This window comes from Orcinus orca, chromosome 15, assembly GCF_937001465.1.
Source record: "Orcinus orca chromosome 15, mOrcOrc1.1, whole genome shotgun sequence".
Classification (NCBI taxonomy): domain Eukaryota; kingdom Metazoa; phylum Chordata; class Mammalia; order Artiodactyla; family Delphinidae; genus Orcinus; species Orcinus orca.
The window spans coordinates 73,899,504-73,917,097 of NC_064573.1; the positions used below are offsets into that span (position 1 = coordinate 73,899,504).

The window sequence follows — 17,594 nt, forward strand, 5'->3', positions numbered from 1 at the left end:
CACTCACCAGGAGAGAGAGTCACGTCTAAGCGAACGCTCTTCCACTGTAATAAACTGGAGCCGTTGTAGTGCACGGCTCGGCCATTGCTGTGAAAAAAACAAAGAGAAGTCAAAGACAAGGCTAATCAGTCAACACAGAGGAAGGTAAGTAGTGAACAGTAGCATGAGAGTAATCAGAAGAGAAATCCTAAGAGCTATTCTCATTCACTAAATATGAGTATATTTCCAGCTGGTATTTTCTACATTTTTTAGAGTAGAGATTAAAATGATATTACTTTAGTTTTAAAACACCCACATGAAAAAAAAAAACCCACCCACATCCACTACTTTTTTTTTTTTTTTTTTTTTTTTTTAATAATAGTGTTAGTAGCCACTTACTTATGGAAAAGACAAGTGCCCACTGGATTAGTCCAAGCCCCATCTCTTTTCTCTGCTTCTGTAGCAAAGCCAAAGGAAACTATTGGTCCAGTGTCATCATCACTATCTCCATAGGAAACAATTTCAATTTCCCAGTAGAAAGATGGGGCCTGAAGAAACACAAGAAGTGCGCAGACAATCAGAGGGCTCACTGTGGGCCCTTGAACTTCCTCTTTCTCTCACATTTGAAGGAAAGAGGCAGAAGACAGTATGTCATGTGATTTCTCACCTGAATGGGCAGTGGTGAGGTGGCATAGATAAATGTGCCCCGGGGCAGACCGCCCCCAGCACTGGGGTCAGCAAGGAAGGTGACGGAAGTGAGGTGCGATGAGAACATGCAGGCTCGGACAGGTGGAAATACTCGTGAGGGGCTCCACGTAATCTCTTTGGGCTGCATTGGGGAAAGACACCCTCATTCAATAGAATTGCAAACACAAAATGGAGATGTTGAGATTTCAAGTGACATTTCTTCTTTTACAGATTTCTAACTTTCTTATCTTGAAATAATTTCAAAGCTACAGAAAAACTGCAAGAATACAGCAACTTTTGTATACTCTTACCTAGATGCACTGATTTTTTTGTGATAAAATTCACATAACGTACAATTCACCCAGTTAAAGTGTACAATTTAATGGTTTTTAGTATATTCACGGAGTTGTGCAACCATCACCACAATCTAATTTTAGAACATTCCTGTCCCCCTTAAAAGAAATGGTACCCATTAGAAGTCAATTCCCATCCTCTCTCCTTCCCAGTCCCTGGCAACTACTTATCTGTCTGTTTTCTGTCTCTCTGCATTTGCCTGCTCTGGACATTACAAGAAATGGAATCATACAATATGTGGTCTTTTGTGACTGGCTTCTTTCACTTAGCATAATTCAAGGTTTATCCATATTGTAGCATGTATTACCACTTCATTAATTTTACAGGTTGAATAATATTCCATTGTATGAATATACCCATTTTACGCATTCATTCATCAGTTGATGGACATTTACATTGTTTCTCTTTTTCGGCTATTATGAATCATGCTGCTAAGAACATTCACAGAATGCCAATATTGAACATTTTTGCCTCTTTTGCTTTTTTTTTTCCCCAGTGTAACTTGTTTTTCCCTGAGTCTGCTTTTTCTTTTGTTTTATTCACTAGTTTGTTGTATATTTTAGATTGCACATATAAGTGATATCACACAGTACTTTCTCTGTGCCACTTTGGCTTTTTAGTCACTCTTTCTCTCTATGTATACTTATTATTATGAGATGAACTATAGATCTAATTTCAAAAACGTTTTCTTTTTCTGTTATTGATAACATAGAAATTATTTACAAATCAATGAGTTCTGCTCCCCTATCATCTTTCGATATTCAGAATGACAAATCAACGTGCTTTGACATTCAAGGATGAGAGCATGTCACTGCAGAGCATACACCTCCAAATGGCTTTGCAAACACCCATTCTCAGTGCCATTAACATGCTGCTGGGCATTCTGTAATTCTTCAGGCGCGTGCTGCAGACAGGCAGCAGGTGTGGGACACTGCAGAGGGCTCACCTGTCTCCGGTCAGCCTGCAGTGGAGGTGGCGGGGGCCGAGCACAGTCCCGGTAGAGCATCCTCAGCCGTTCACACTGCACTTCCACAACTGCCAGTCGCTCTCCTGGAAGGGGAGACATTGAATATGTGAAAATAAGTCCTACAACTCCTGAGAGGGCTCCAACTCTTCTGGAGTAGGGTCAGAGCAATAAAATGCTTACAAAAGAAGATTATTCAAATTCTTACAAAAGAGCAAATACCCTGAGACATCTTTGTCTACTACGTGTAGCGCAGCAGCAAAGCAATGGGGTCAAGTGCATAGGCTCTAGCGTAGGCTGCCTGGATTCAGAATCTGGATCCATTACTTGATATTTACCATCTCACTTCCAATATAGGGGTAATAATAGTACCTGTGCCTCACAGGGTGGCTGTGAAGATGAGCTAAAATAACACAAGTAGAGCCTTTAGCCAAGTCCCTGGCACAGGGCAAACACTCAATAAATGAAAGCTCTTATTATCATCTACTAAATGAAAACTACTATTTTTTTTTTAAATTTATTTTTGGCTGCGTTGGGTCTTCGTTGCTGTGTGCAGGCTTTCTCTAGTTTCAGCGAGCGGGGGCTACTCTTCGTTGAGGTGCACGGGCTTCTCATTGCGGTGGCTTCTCTTGTTGCAGAGCCCGGGCTCTAGGCGCGCACGCTTCAGTAGTTGTGGCACACGGGCTTAGTTGCTCCGCGGCATGTGGGATCTTCCTGGGCCAGGGCTCGAATCCATGTCCCCTGCATTGGTAGGCAGATTCTTAACCACTGCGCCACCAGGGAAGTTCCCGAAAACTATTACTCTTATCATCTAAATTGATTTTCTAAAAGTCTATAACCTGCTGAACATCTCCTACGAGCAAGGCACAGTGCTAGATGTTGGAAAATACAAAGTTAATATGAGCTGAAGTCTCCGGTCTGGGAGAGATAAGACATGTATATGCATACACACATACAATAAAGAACACAGTGCAAGGCTAGAGTGTGTTATTATGTGACATAAGACACAAACACAGGCACAGAGGTGTGACTTCATTCCAGGAGCTAGAAAGGCTTAATAATCAGATCTCAGAAAAGTCAGAATTTCAATAAGCAGAGAAGGAAGGGAATTCTGGATGGCTTGGCACTGTGACACTACTCTAGAATAGTCAAGAGTTAGATGTCTCAGGAGTACCTCACATGACACACAAAAATTCAAAATGGATCAAAGACCTAAAAAACCTATAGCTAAAACTCTAACTCCTAGAAGAAAATACTGGTATAAATATTTATGACTTCAGATTAGGCAATGGTTTCTGAGATAGGATACACAAAGCACAAGCAATGAAAGAAAATTTGAGAAACTGGATTCATAAAAATGAAAAATCTTCGTGCTTCAGGGCTTCCCTGGTGGCGCAGTGGTTGAGAATCCACCTGCCGATGCAGGGGACACGGGTTCATGCCCCGGTCTGGGAAGATCCCACATGCCGCGGAGCGGCTGGGCCCGTGAGCCATGGCCACTGAGCCTGTGCGTCCGGAGCCTGTGCTCCGCAACGGGAGAGGCCACAGCAGTGAGAGGCCCGTGTACCGCAAAAAAAAAAAAAAAAAAAAAATCTTTGTGCTTCAAAAGACACTTGAGAAAGTGAAAAGATAACCCACAGAATGGGAGGGAGTACTTATAAATCATATCTGATCAGGGACAAGTATACCTAGAATATATAAAGAACTGTTATAACTCAACAATAAAAAGACAAATAACCTAACTAAAAACAGGCAGCAAAGCTGAATAGATATTTGTCCAAAGAAGATATACAAATGGTCAATACATATGTGAAAAGATGCTCAACGTCATTGGTCATTAGGAAAAGGCAAATGAGATACCATTTCACACCTACTAAGCTAGTTATAATAAAAAAGACAGTACCAGTGTTGGCTAGAGTATGGAGTAACTGGGACCCTCATACGTTGCTGGTGGGAATGTAATAAGCACAGCCACTTTCGAAAATGGTCCCTCAAAAAAGGAAGCAGTTCCTCAAGTTAAAACATAGAACTGCTGTAAGACCCAGCAATTCCACTCCTATATATATGTAACAGAATTGAAAACATAGTCATATGCACAAAAACTTGTATATGAATGTTTATAGCAGCATTATTCATAATAGCCAAAAGTTAGAAACAACACAAGTATTCATAAATTGATCAATGGATAAACAAAATGGTCTATCCATACAATGGAAAGGTATTCAGCCATGAAAAGTAATGAACTACTTGATACCTGCCACAATATGGACAAACCTTGAAAACATTATGCTAAGTGAAAGAAACCAGACACAAAAGGCCACACACATACTATATGATTCCATTTATATGAAATGCCCAGAACAGGCAAATCCATAGAGACAGGAAGTAGACTGACGGTTGTCAGGGGCTATGGGAAGGGGGTGGGGATAACGAATATAGAGGGTTTTCTTCGCGGGGGGTGGTTATAAATGTTCTGGAATTAGTGGTGATGGCTGCACAGCTCTGAATGTATCGGGTTGGCCAGAAAGCTTGATAAGGTTTTTCTGTAACATCTTATCGAAAAACCTGAACGAACTTTCTGGCCAGCCCAATGTAAAAACCCACTGAATCGTACGCTTTAAAATGGTAAATTGTGTGGTATGCAAATTATATTTCAACTTAAAAAGATGTCTTAGGAAGAATAAGATGTACTCTAATAAAAGTAAACCACAGAATATGTTTAGGATAGTAGCAAGAAAGATTTATTGACATACCTAGTACCTACAGACACTTAAGACACCTAATATAATCCAATGATATGGATTAGAGAGTGATCAAAGATAAAATAGTCAAAGTGGAGCCAGGAGTGAGGCCAGGCCATGAGGTACGTGTCTAGTGTTCTTTATTTACACCTGGGAGTCAGGGACACAAGTCTAGATCTGTGCTTGCCAATAGACAAACCAAAGAGGGGGAAACTATTTAGTTATAGATTCGTGGAGTCCATTACATAAATGTAAAACTGGCTACTCATAAAGAGCCCAATTATTTTTAATAAACATTTTCCAATTATTTTTGTTAAAATGACTTAAAAGTTATTCTGAGAGACCTGATACACAGAATGCTGGAGGATACAGTGAATAACATCTGCAGCAGTGTCCTTATAAGCAACCAGTAACAAGTGTCATGGAGATACTTCAATGCAGATAGGTGGAATCAGACCAAATAATAAGGGAAAAGCAATTCTTAGGAAGAAGGAAGGGAGTGGGGGCTGTTTGGCAGAGTTGAGGCATGTCTGCCATGAAGTAGGCTTAACATAAGAGGAGATTTTTATAGCACCTAGTATGAGAATAAAAAGCTCCTAAGCTACAAATTCAAGAAAGAAAAGGCTGATCGTATTGTACTTTCGCCATAGTAACAAGTAAGTGCCAGACCCGGCTGTAAATTCATTCCAATCTATAAATGACAACTTAACAGTAGTAACTGCACTTAGGAAAGCCAGCCTCTCAGTGACAGCTCTATGCACCTGACAAGCAGCCACTCAAATCAGGGCTTCAGGAAGGTAACTGTGATGACAATGGGAAAATACAAAGTGCGAGAAGGAAAAGTTTGGAGAATAATGCATATGCCTAAACATGAGATAAAAAGTACCCGACTTAAAAGAGCTGGTAGTGGAGATGAACAGAAAAGAGATAAATTTCAGGAGCATTTCAAAGGAAGAATCAGATATGGCAACTGATTGGATGTGGAAGGACTCAGTGTCTGAGGGTCAACAATAGCCCGAGTATAACCAAGAATAGGGAATTCGGAAAGGAGAGTGGATTCCAGAGTAAATGATGACTTTGGTTTTAAATGTGGTATATTCATGAGGCTGGGGCTTGCGGGGGGTTCCTTCTATGAAAAATAGCTACCAGGCCTGCACCTCAAGAGAAGGACTGCCCACAGCAGAAGCCATGAAAGCACAAGGAAGGGCAGATAAAGCAAAGAAGGTGGGTCAAGGCAAAACTTAGAGCAGTTTCTTCAAGTGAGCTGTGAGGGCCACTTGCATCACACTGCCCAGGCCCACCCTTGGCTTCTAACTTTTTGGTGGAGCTTGGAAAGCATTTTAAACGTGCCTCCCAGAGATTCTTACAAACTTTCCAAGTGTGAGAACCTCTGGCTCAGGGAATGTGTACATTTAGGAAGGAGGGAGAAAAGGAAATCTGAGAGATTCTGCTATCTGTAAGAGTATAAAAAAAAAGTTGAGAACTTTTTCGGTTTCTATATGTCTCTTCTTCAGTTTCACAATCTATTTCCTATGCTGTTTCAACCAAGGGATCCAGTTAACTCCCCAGGAATATTTCTTTCTTTCTTTTTCTTTTTTTTTTAGTATTTATTTATTTATTTGGCTGCGTCGGGTCTTAGTTGCAGCATGCGGGATCTTCGTTGCCGCGTGCAGGATCTTCATTACAGCTGTGGGATCTTTAGTTGCGGCATGTGGGATCTAGTTCCCTGACCAGGGGTCGAACCCGGACCTGCATTGGGAGCCCAGAGTCTTAGACACTGGACCACCAGGGAAGTCCCCAGGTATATTTCTTTATGAGAAAAAGCTCTGTAGTGCTATCTTCCTAGACCAAATGGAATTAGGTACTCTTTTCTTTGGGTTAGAGAAGCTATAAAATTTAGCTATGAGTGAGTTAACATTACAGTGGCCAAGTCCGTGGCTTAATTCATCCCAGATGAAGTAAAATAATAAAAGAAACTCATTGAAAATTTTTTCATTTTAGAGAATCAATATATTATCACATATACATTTTATGACACTTTCATATATGAAATTTAAAAATCTTGATACATTAAAAAATAAAAATCAGGGACTTTCCTGGTGGTGAAGTGGTTAAGAATCCACCTGCCAAGGCAGGGGACACAAGTTCGAGCCCTGGTCTGGGAAGATCACACATGCTGTGGAGCAACTAAGCGCATGCACCACAACTACTGAGCCGGCGCTCTAGAGCCCGCGAGCCACAACTACTGGGCCTGTGTGCCACAACTACTGAAGCCTGCGTGCCTAGAGCTTGTGCTCCACAACAAGAGAAGCCACTGCAATGAGAAGGCTGTGTACTGCAATGAAGAGTAGCCCCCGCTCGCGGCAACTAGAGAAAGCCCGTGCGCAGCAACAAAGACCCAACGCAGCCAAAAAAATAAAATTAAATAAATAAATAAATAAATAAATAATCGAAGAACTCTTTCTCCTCTACCCACCACTTTGGATCTAATTTATTAAACAGCATTTCTTCTGAGCACAGGCTCTGACTCCCTAGCAGGCTATAAGAATCCACTACTGGGGCTTCCCTGGTGGCGGAGTGGTTAAGAATCTGTCTGCCAGTGCAGGGGACATGGGTTCAAGCCCTGGTCTGGGAAGATCCCGCATGCTGTGGAGCAACTAAGCCCATGTGCCACAGCTACTGAGCCTGTGCTCTAGAGCTGGTGAGCCACAACTACTGAAGCCCGCATGCCTGGAGTCCATGCTCCACAACAAGAGAAGCCACCACAATGAGAAGCCCGCGTACCACAACGAAGAGTAGCCCCCGCTCACCCCAGCTAGAGAAAGCCCACATGCAGCAATGAAGACCCAACACAGACAAAAATAAAAACAAATAAATTAATTAAAAAGAAAAAAAAAAGAATCCACTACTGTGTTGAAAAGTAATTCAGATATGGGTTTTTTTTTTTTTTTTTGCTACATTGGGTCTTCGTTGCTGCACACAAGCTTTCTCTAGTTGCAGCGAGCGGGGGCTACTCTTCGCTGCGGTGTGCGGGCTTCTCATTGCGGTGGCTTCTCTTGCTGTGGAGCATGGGCTCTAGGTGCATGGACTTCAGTAGTTGTGGCACACGGGCCCAGTAGTTGTGGCTCACGGGCTCTAGAGCGCAGGCTCAGTAGTTGTGGCACACGGGCTTAGTCGCTCCGCGGCATGTGGGATCTTCCTGGACCAGGGCTTGAACTCATGTCCCCTGCCTTGGCAGGCGGATTCTTAACCACTGCGCTACCAGTGAAGCCCTGTTTTTGTTTTTGTTTAAATACAGGTAAATGACTCAGGAATCAGCAAACTTGGATATCTACATTTAACCTCAGAGTTCTTTCTGATAATCTAATAAGTGAGTTATTAAGGACTGTTGCACTTGACATAGGACAGTATTTTAGAATATAAATCGCTAATGTATAAGCTCATAGTCTTCTCTTTTGTAAAAATTAGTAAGAACTTCCCCCATGTTTCTTTCCAACTCCTTCTTACCACAGGGTTCTTTTCCACAGAAAAAAATGGGTTAGTGGGTTATTATTAAAACCATTTGCTCTAAATTATTACGATTCCTGGCTTGTACATTAAGTACCAAAGTTAATTTCACAGAGTAAGATCCCTTTATTCCATAAAATATATAAAAGATACCCAGAAAGAGTCCTATAGAATAGTAAGTGATTCATTCAGCAAGTTATATGCTTGCTAAAATCAGTCAAATAAGTCTTAGGATGCAATCTAAGCCAAGAATATTGAAAGCAGAGGCAGGGAACTACATACCGTAAGTACAAAAAGTAAATTATAAGCAAGTATTTAGCATAAGTAAGTTCACCCAAGAAAGCAAGCTCCTTTTCTTTTGTTCTTTTTCCCTTTTCTTGGGGTCTCTCTGAGGTTTTTTTTTTTTTTAATATTTTATTTATTTATTTATTTGGTTGCACCAGGCCTTAGTTGTGGCAGGCAGCCTCCTTAGTTGTGGCACATGTGCTCCTCAGAGCTCACTGGCTCTTTAGTTGTGGCAGGACAACTCTTAGTTGTGGCATGCATGTGGGATCTAGTTCCCTGACCAGGGATCGAACCCAGGCCCCCTGCATTGGAGCATGGTGTCTTAACCACTGCGCCACCAGGGAAGTCCCTCTCTGAGGTTTTTTTTAACAGTTGTTGGCTCCAGAGAACCATGCTTATTAAGGGAAGGAGATTTGAGAAGTAAAACAGATATAGAATGAAGACAAAAAGTGAAAACAAACCAACAGAAATCACTGCCACATGAAAAAGGATAAAAATTTAAGGACAGAAAAGAGATTAGAGAGTTACTGAAAAAAAGCAAACAGCATGAGAGACAGTAAATAATATAGATAACAGAAATGACCAAAAAAAAAAAAAAAAAGGATAAAACTAAAACCATTAGGGAAGGGAAGGATATCCACTTCTTCCTTACAGTTTATGAAAATGCTAGTAATAGAGCATTGGAGAAATGCTAATCTAATTGTGAACAATTACATTTACAGTCCTACTATGTCCTTGGGGATAAAGGGTAAATTTTCACTTAAAAAACACCCAGGCCAACTATCAATTTACAGGAAATTTGAGGACCAAAGGACACATTAAATGACACCACAGGATATAATCAGCAAAATCCAGACTGTGGGAAACTCTTCAACAAATAAGTTGCAACGGAAGAAAAGATACTGAGGGGAATTTTTTAAAAAAGAGATTTAAAAGACAGCAATGAATTATAATAGATGAACTTTATTTGGATCCTGATTCAAATAAACAAATGTAAAAACAAGTATTACTTTATGAGAACATTAGGAAGTTGAACACTGACTAGATATTTAATAATATTAAAGAATTACTGTAAATTTTTTAGATGTGATACTGACATTGTAGTTATTTTAAGAGTCCTTATTTTTGACACACATACTAAATTATTTATGGATAAAATAAAGGAATATCTAAAAATCTGATTAAAAATAATCCAGGAGGGTGCAGCGTAGATGAAACAGGATTGGCTATGAGTTGATAACTGTTGAAACTAGATGATGGAAACGTGAGGGTTCATTATACTAAAAAAGTCTCTCTATTCTTGTATTTGTTTGAACTTTTCCATAAACACACACACACAAAGATGGATGTTAGTGCAAATTCTTGATTCTGAATTCAAATGTGGCCAATGACAATAGTCAGAAAGTATCTGCAGCTCTAAGGACAGCTCATACATAATTCTAATTGAGAAATAAAGGCAACTGATTAATATGAATGGGGAAAAGAAAACACTCTGACATAGTGGTCCTAAAGTTAAATTGAAAAATGCTGATTTCCTAGTTGGCATATACTGAAGGTTTTTATTTACATTTCTAGATCTGAAATGAAAGTAAATTGTGGTAAGTGTTGTGTTTAGAGTTCAGCTGTTGGATGTGTACATGAAAACAGTTAACATTCCATTATCAAATTATAAATGTGCTGACAAAACTTAAGACAATAGGGTAGAAAGGAAAGTAACAGGTACTTACCAGCACTGCATTCCTGGGCTACTAGGTTGAGAACTTCAACAGCTGCTGGACACTGCTGTATGAATTCTTCACAAAATAAGCTGTCTTCTAAAAGCTGGGCCATGACCAGGCATGCTCTTAATGTTAAAAGATTTACAATATTTCAAAGTCATCAATGGTCATTCTCTAAAAAGTCAACTGTGAAAAACATTTCAATCAATTTTATCCTCTAATTTAAACAAGGTTCAAACTCCCCATTCCTCTTGCTTTTTTTATGAGCTGGACTGGCTGGGAAGTATATAACTTCTCTTTTCCCCCGCATAGTAACTGCTGACACTGCGTGGACAATTGGAAAAGGGAAAAATGGCTGCCACCTCCCTAAATGAAGTCACCAAGTGCCAGGTGAGAAATCAGCACCATCTCTTAACAGCTCTTCCTAACCGGCGCTCCATGGGCAATATTAATGTTCTGGGAACAAGAGAGGTCCAAACGCTTGGGAAATCTGTATGCTGATCTCTCTCACCTAACTCAAAACACATATTAGAACTTTCTGACAAGTTTCATTGTCAAAAGAAACTTGCTGTTGTTTCATTGTAAATAAATGTATTTTCTTTCCAACTCCAGTACTTGCGAGCATTCCCTAATTTTCTCCTCAGCAGTCTGGAAAGCAGATGGACCAGATAGGTACTAACGTGGTCCGAACCACTTTAAAAAAGGCAAAGCTGCAGAAGAATTCCTGTGACAGGACAAAGTTCTTTAACCAAAGCAAATCAGTGGAGCCTTATGTATGTGCTCTATATATCAATCATATTTTGTTTATTTACTTTCTTAGGGAAACAGCTAAACTTTATTTCAAAGTGCAGAAACAGGGGAATGCAACAAAAACTGTAGTAAACATAGCACAAGAGGATAGTTTCTGTTACTCAGTTTGGCATGAAGTTCACGCTGCGGACCCACTAAGCCTGGTGCAGAGGGGCCCATGGAGGACCCCTGTCTCTGTGCCTGCACCACCTCAGCACATTAGGGGATCTTTGGAGGGTGCTCACCTTGTTCTTATTTCAGCCAGGAGCCGAACGACTGCCATCACAGGAGCTGACCCATCTCCTGTTGCAGGAAGTGAGGTATGAATAGAGAGACTTCCCTCCTGAGGAAGCAACATGGACTGGACTGCCTGTACTACCTTCTCAGTAATGGACAGTTTATGAAGAGGCAATGCCTGATGGCGGTGGGGGGAGGGGCATGGCAAAAAGTTAAATTCAAGTAGTTAGTTTATAAGAAATGAGGGTGTTATTATCATCTGGAGTTAATTCTCAAAATTTCAGTTAAAAAGAATCAAATCACCATACAGAATTGCAAGCTAGACCCAAACAATTAAACATACAATACACTGTGGAATATTCCAAACCAAAGAAATGAATTTTGTCATCCAGGTAAAAATTTCCACACAAATGTTACTATTAAATGATTATGCCCAATAGGTAAATACACGTCACAAGCAAAATTTAAGAAAACCAAGTATTTGTGCTTCTGTACTGTGTATGTGCATATTACTCATTACAGTACGGTTACCATCTGCAGTAACATTTTAAGATGCATTTAAAAATCACCTTACCTCTGATCTTGGAACACAAAGTCTAGACAATGGAATAGTCAGTGTGTCTGATGCTTGCGACGTCTTTCTACAGTCTATGGGTGGGAATTTGACTGTAGCTATACCTTCCTGTTCATTGATAGAAGCCACTACTCCGACGCTTCCTGATATTCCTCTACCTAAAACCTAGAGACACAGAGGGATTAGCACTACCTACCAGCTCTGATGGTGTGAGCAATTATCTGATGTGACAAGTGGGAAGAGGAAACTTACAGCTGTCATTACCGGCATTACAGTAATAGTTTCTTATAACGCAGATACCAAGCCCTGAACATGAGTTAAAATAATAGGTCCTAAAACCTTACATCGAGGTGATCACAATATGATACAAATTCACACTTTCAATTCTAAAATACTGCCAATATTACCACCACCACAGGACACAAGTATTGTAGTTAACATTACACGGTATTGTACTAATATCTGACTAATCGGCAGCATAGTGTGGATTAGAAGCCACGAGTTTCTTAGCTTAAAGGAACAAGGATTTTTGTCCAACTGGGTGGATGATACTTGTCTTACAAATGAGCAATTAATCAATCAATGGACTTATATACAGGGGAAAGCGATGACTTGGGAAAATGGTGGCTGGTTACCTGAACCTCAGACCCTATCTTGATTGTCTCTTTGAAGCCTCCAAGTGCACACAGTGCAGCGACAGCCTGGCGGGCGATTCTCTGAAGTTTGGCGAGTTTTCTGCCACTACTGCTGCCATTTTCCAGAATGCTTTCTGCATATTTCCCCAATTGTGGAATGTACATCAGCGCACGAGACAGAACCTAAGTGTAAGAAGCAGCCCATGCAGTGGGAGATAAAGCTCTGGTTGTTTTGATACTAAGCATGATGCAGTGTCTACAACAGTGCCTGGGTCCCATGTGCTAAAGGAACTCTGGATATGAGAGGGGTGAAATAATTATCAGGTATGACCACTGACATTCTTGGCACATCTGCCTTACGTGATTGGACAGAACTGGAAATACACAACCTCAAAATATGGGAGAATCAAACACTGTTAATAAAACCCCTAAACTAAAGCAAAAATTTATTTGCAGGAAAACCATAACAGCATACTACCTACATCTCAACACCCAAGTACCTTTAGGACACGTTATAAGGTGTTCATATCACGAATGACTGGGAAAAGGGAAATTGATTACCAAACCCTAGTTTTCAGGAAACTGAACTATTGTTTGTAAAGATGAATTACTGACAGAGCACTCAGGGAGTGTAAACCACACAGAGGCCTCCTTGGGACTTAGTAAGTACACTTAACAAATCCAATAAAGCAAGGCCGCATGATTTCCTCATGTTAGTACCAATCGAATACAAGCAAGAAGGAGAAACAAGGAGTGCCATTCTTTTCCTGAGAACACTAGCCTGCCTTCCGTGAAATCAGAACTGGCAGTGAAAGGGGATGTGGGTTAACAGAGTTGAAGCTACTGAATCAAAGCAAATTTCAGGGGAAATACAGTTAACAAGTATATCTGGCCAGTTTGGGAACTCTCTCTTTGTTAGAATGTCCTTTGCTAGAACAGAACATTAACTTCTGTCTTGCTTCCTGTTTTAAGCAGCAACAGCGTACTAGCCTTCTCTGCTGTCGTGGTCCATATCTGAGCAGCATTTGACTCAGGCGCCATCAGCAAGCTGTGAAGCAAGGCGATCACTTCTGCGGCCATGCTGTTTGCCACGTGCCCACTGATGAAAGGTCGGACAGGGTCGGTCCTGCAAGTGTCAACAGGGAGAAGTGTCAGTGCCCAGTGATGGTGAATAAGGCAGATGAGTGGCTTCAGGCTTGGCACCAGATGCAAACATTTTCTAGTTATAAATACTGGAAAAAGTGCGTTTCAGTGACTCCCATTCTTTCTGGTAACTGAAGAAGCCTTGGAAACAATGGACCTCAAACCTTTAACTGTATAAACCATTGTGATCAAGGAAAGGACCTACACTACATCTGCCTCTGGCTGGCAAGCACAGAACCTCACACAAACTTCCCAGGGGCAACACACATTTATCTTTCCTCCAACTAGAAAGAAGCTTCTGTGTACAGTTGGGATGGTGACAAGTATCGTTTGGATGAAGTAAAGGCAGCAAGGACAGTTTACTATTTCCGCTACTCAAAAAAACTATAGCTGGTGTTCCTGGTGGTGGCCTTTCTCAAAAAAAAAACAATCCTCCAGCCACAGATGTCCACTCAGCTCGGAGGGCCTCCCTATTTGTCCCTCACAACCTCGGATCCACCTGGATGGTCATCACTTTCTGACTTGACTTTGAGAACAACTACTACAACGGATGGGTATTTTAAGCCCTCAGTCCTCATTTCCAGCAGGTCAAGGGGAGGATATAAAATTAAAACCCTCAAAACAAATCCTTTACAAAGTAAGTCTGAGAAGAGTGCAGACAGCTTCCACCCTGTGAAAGGTTTTACCTGGCAAGTTCAGAGTTCCTCTCTCGGCAAATGGAAGTTTGGGCGGTTTTCTTCTTGTCCCCTGTGGACAGTCCACTCACAGTCTCTGGGTTGAGCGATTCCACGGGTGGCCCGACGCTGACGATGAGGCCTGACTGTGCCCACTTGGTTGCTTTTCGCAGAGCAGCTGCCGCCTCTTCTGTAATCACCTCACAGCAGCCACCCTGGGGATCAGATTGAAGACATTCATATTCTTTTTGCTCTTCTCAGCACTATACTTTAAAAAATCTGTTTCCCCTAATCCAGGCTCATTTTTATAAATTCATATATTAAAATATTATATGTAGAAAGTTAAATCTCCACAAACATCCTTTGTCCTCATCCAGTCAGAGATCACTGTTAGTCCTCTAGAATTTTTTCCATGCAGATTCTGACATACATAATCATAGGCCATGCTACGCAGTTTTTTTTTTTTTCACTACGCAGTTTTGATTTCTTTTTTATCAGTTATCAAAACATCATGAATTGTGATCATTGATATGAACCTGATACCATAAAATATCATGAATATCCATGTCTATATATTTAGACCTACCTGATTATTTTTATAGTTGTACAGTATTTCATTATATGAATGTAATAATTTCTTTAACAAATCCCCTATTTATGGGTACACAGATTCTATTTTGTTTTTTACAAACAGAACTGCCAAGGACAGGCTTGTCTCTGGATACTTGAAAATGCCTATTTACCCTCACCTTGGCAATAATGGGTACCATCGATCTTAACATTATCAGTGCGACAGGTAAAGATGATACACTACTATTGTTTTATTACCTCCCTTTAATTATTTATCGTGTAATCTGTGAACCTGAGCATAATTTTTATATTTTCACGGGCTTTTTTGTCTTTATTTCTTATTATCTATTATTATTACTCTTTTAACCTTTCACCCTATGGTCACTTTTTTTTTTTTTTTGATCACTTTTAAAGTATTTTTAGGCTGTAGAACTTTCTTAACAGAGCTAAGAAAATTTCTAGGTCAAAACCAAGAGTTCTCTTCTACATTTTAACGTTAATGATACACTGATTTTGACTAGTTCTCTTGAAAATGGCCTCAGTTAAGCCACTGTCTTCCATTTCTCACCCTGTGGTAACTTGAAATTAAAAAAAAAAAATTCTCCTGAAAACCTGAAGCCTGGCATATGTTCTTCGACTGTGGGTCTTGGCGGAGCGGGTTCCTTCATATTGGGGTTACCTTTGTCATGTCTCGGTCCATTTTCACGACTTTCTCCATGTTGGCACCAGTACCAAGTCGGAAGGGCCGTCCTTCTGAGCTACTAAAATGGGAAGGCAGAGAGAGGCAATGAGTTTACAGGCATGGTCACAGATGGGGGAGGCCTCAGTGAGTGATCTAAATCCCAAAGTGAGGGGATTTTAAGAACAGCCTGGATTGCTGCCTTGGTGTGAATGACTGGATCTTCCTTTCTAATAATTCAGCTCCCCCTGCCTCCTAAACCTGGCTCTCAAAAAAATCTTTCACCAAATTTGTACTATGACGTTTCACAGTGCCCAGGAATGTTCCTTGGAAGTTTCTTCATCTATGTGCTGACTTGCCCTGACCACGCTTAGTAGTGCTTTCGGCTGCCATGATGGCAGACAAGGGATCCAATTATGAGGATGACACCATCATTCAATCATTTATTTGAAGAGAGGACTCTTCCATCTGAGACATAAACACCTCTCCTAAATTCCCTTGTGCTCTGTGGGATCTTCTCGTTGTCCTGGATTCCACTGACAGGGCCCTGTAGATTTGTAAACTTTGGACAGTAATTATATATTTTTACTTCCTTGTTGAGCAATCATACCATTCATCCTTCGATTAAATAAAGCTATAAAAAAGTTTCTTATTTCTTCACCTCACAGTCAATGGTATCCCTAAATTTACTGATGGCTGAAGGATGCCAATAACTGAAAACCAAGCTGCATTATTCCTTCTCAAAGCCCAGGTCACACTATAGACTCCTCATAGGACACAAATGATACATTCTCAACAGGATTTTCACTCTGTTGGGTCTGGAGAGACAGTACCTTTGGGTTCTGCATTAGAGGGACCTGCATTTATATTTCAGCTCTGCCTCAGTTTCTCCATATGGAATGACAGGGATGATAGTAACATTGATTACCTCTTAGGGGTGTTAAGAGGGCTGAGACAGTTGATACCTGTAAGGGGCTTACTCAGCACAGTGCCTGCGACATGGCTAGTGCTTGATGGCATATAGCTATTACAATCATCACCTTAGTAATGGTTGGAGAACTTCATGGGATGACTGGTCTTCCCGCTTGTGGATAAAGATAGAGAGCTTGCCATCCACTGCTTCACTCTCTTCTCCAGGGTCTTTATCTCCTTTTAAGGAACTCTTGGGGCTGATTTTTGTCAACGTGGTGTCAGGTTCGGAAGCAGTTGGAGAAAGGACTGTCTGACATCCTTTAAGCAAACAAAAAAATTGCGAAGTTGTTTGTGCGGCTCCCCTGTATAAGGAAAGCACTGGCTTTGGAATCTCTCTTCCTCCCTCTCTCCCGCTAGTCCCTTCTCCGCTCTCTCTCCCTTTTATCACAGGAAGCACAGCTGCAGTTGTGGACAAGGGAAAGCTCGGTCTGACCGTCCACAGGAAGTGAGCGCCTCAGTGCCAGTCTTCCGTCCAGGAGGCTACTCACCTGGGACCACGTAATCTGCTAGCTTTGCTAAGAGCAACGAGGCGATCTTGGACGCTGGGTCGCTGGGATCCTCTTGCTCGCTGTTTAGGGAGGGGACAGAATAGCTCCAGGGTGGGAGCTCCACATTCCCACAGTCTTCTACGCTCATCAGCGGGAGTGCCGCCCGGCACAGCTGAAGAATGATAAGAACCAGCTTTGGGGACGGGCGTTGGTCAAGCAGCAGGGAGAGGAGTTTGGACACACAAGCTGGCTGGCTCAGGATGGCTTTACCTATGTGACTCCTGCAAAAGGAGGAAGAAAAGGTCCACAATGCTGAGAATGTTATCTACAGAAATTCAGAAGCAGAAGTTCCCTAGATGAGGTTGAACAAACTGATGACTTCATATTTAATGAGGAAGACACAGATTTGGCAATACGTTTTTATGAAGGAGAATTAAGGGTTTTTGTAAACATCCGATGAAAGCTCATAATTGACCAATAATACTTTAAAAGATTTTTGAATATTTTCTGATACTTGATGTTTATTTAATTGAGATCCTATAGTTCAGCACGATTCACAGAACACCAAGACTTAGAAACCCAAGCTAGGAGGCTTTTA

General features: G+C 41.1%; 1 protein-coding gene across 10 annotated transcripts in view; it reads right to left on the reverse strand.

The window, feature by feature from the left end:
* HECTD4 (HECT domain E3 ubiquitin protein ligase 4) overlaps nucleotides 1-17,594 on the reverse strand; it is a 197,348-nt gene that overhangs the window by 58,376 nt on the left and 121,378 nt on the right. For all 10 annotated transcript variants that reach the window (XM_012537331.3, XM_033408587.2, XM_033408588.2 and 7 more), the window contains 13 exons: nucleotides 16,997-17,277; nucleotides 16,577-16,766; nucleotides 15,537-15,618; nucleotides 14,300-14,502; nucleotides 13,461-13,596; nucleotides 12,471-12,653; nucleotides 11,836-12,000; nucleotides 11,270-11,439; nucleotides 10,245-10,360; nucleotides 1,967-2,070; nucleotides 647-808; nucleotides 379-527; nucleotides 8-87 (listed from right to left, as the gene is read on the reverse strand). In XM_012537331.3, the coding sequence (XP_012392785.2) occupies nucleotides 8-87; nucleotides 379-527; nucleotides 647-808; nucleotides 1,967-2,070; nucleotides 10,245-10,360; nucleotides 11,270-11,439; nucleotides 11,836-12,000; nucleotides 12,471-12,653; nucleotides 13,461-13,596; nucleotides 14,300-14,502; nucleotides 15,537-15,618; nucleotides 16,577-16,766; nucleotides 16,997-17,277 (2,021 nt within the window). The remainder of the gene's footprint in view (nucleotides 1-7; nucleotides 88-378; nucleotides 528-646; nucleotides 809-1,966; nucleotides 2,071-10,244; nucleotides 10,361-11,269; nucleotides 11,440-11,835; nucleotides 12,001-12,470; nucleotides 12,654-13,460; nucleotides 13,597-14,299; nucleotides 14,503-15,536; nucleotides 15,619-16,576; nucleotides 16,767-16,996; nucleotides 17,278-17,594) is intronic.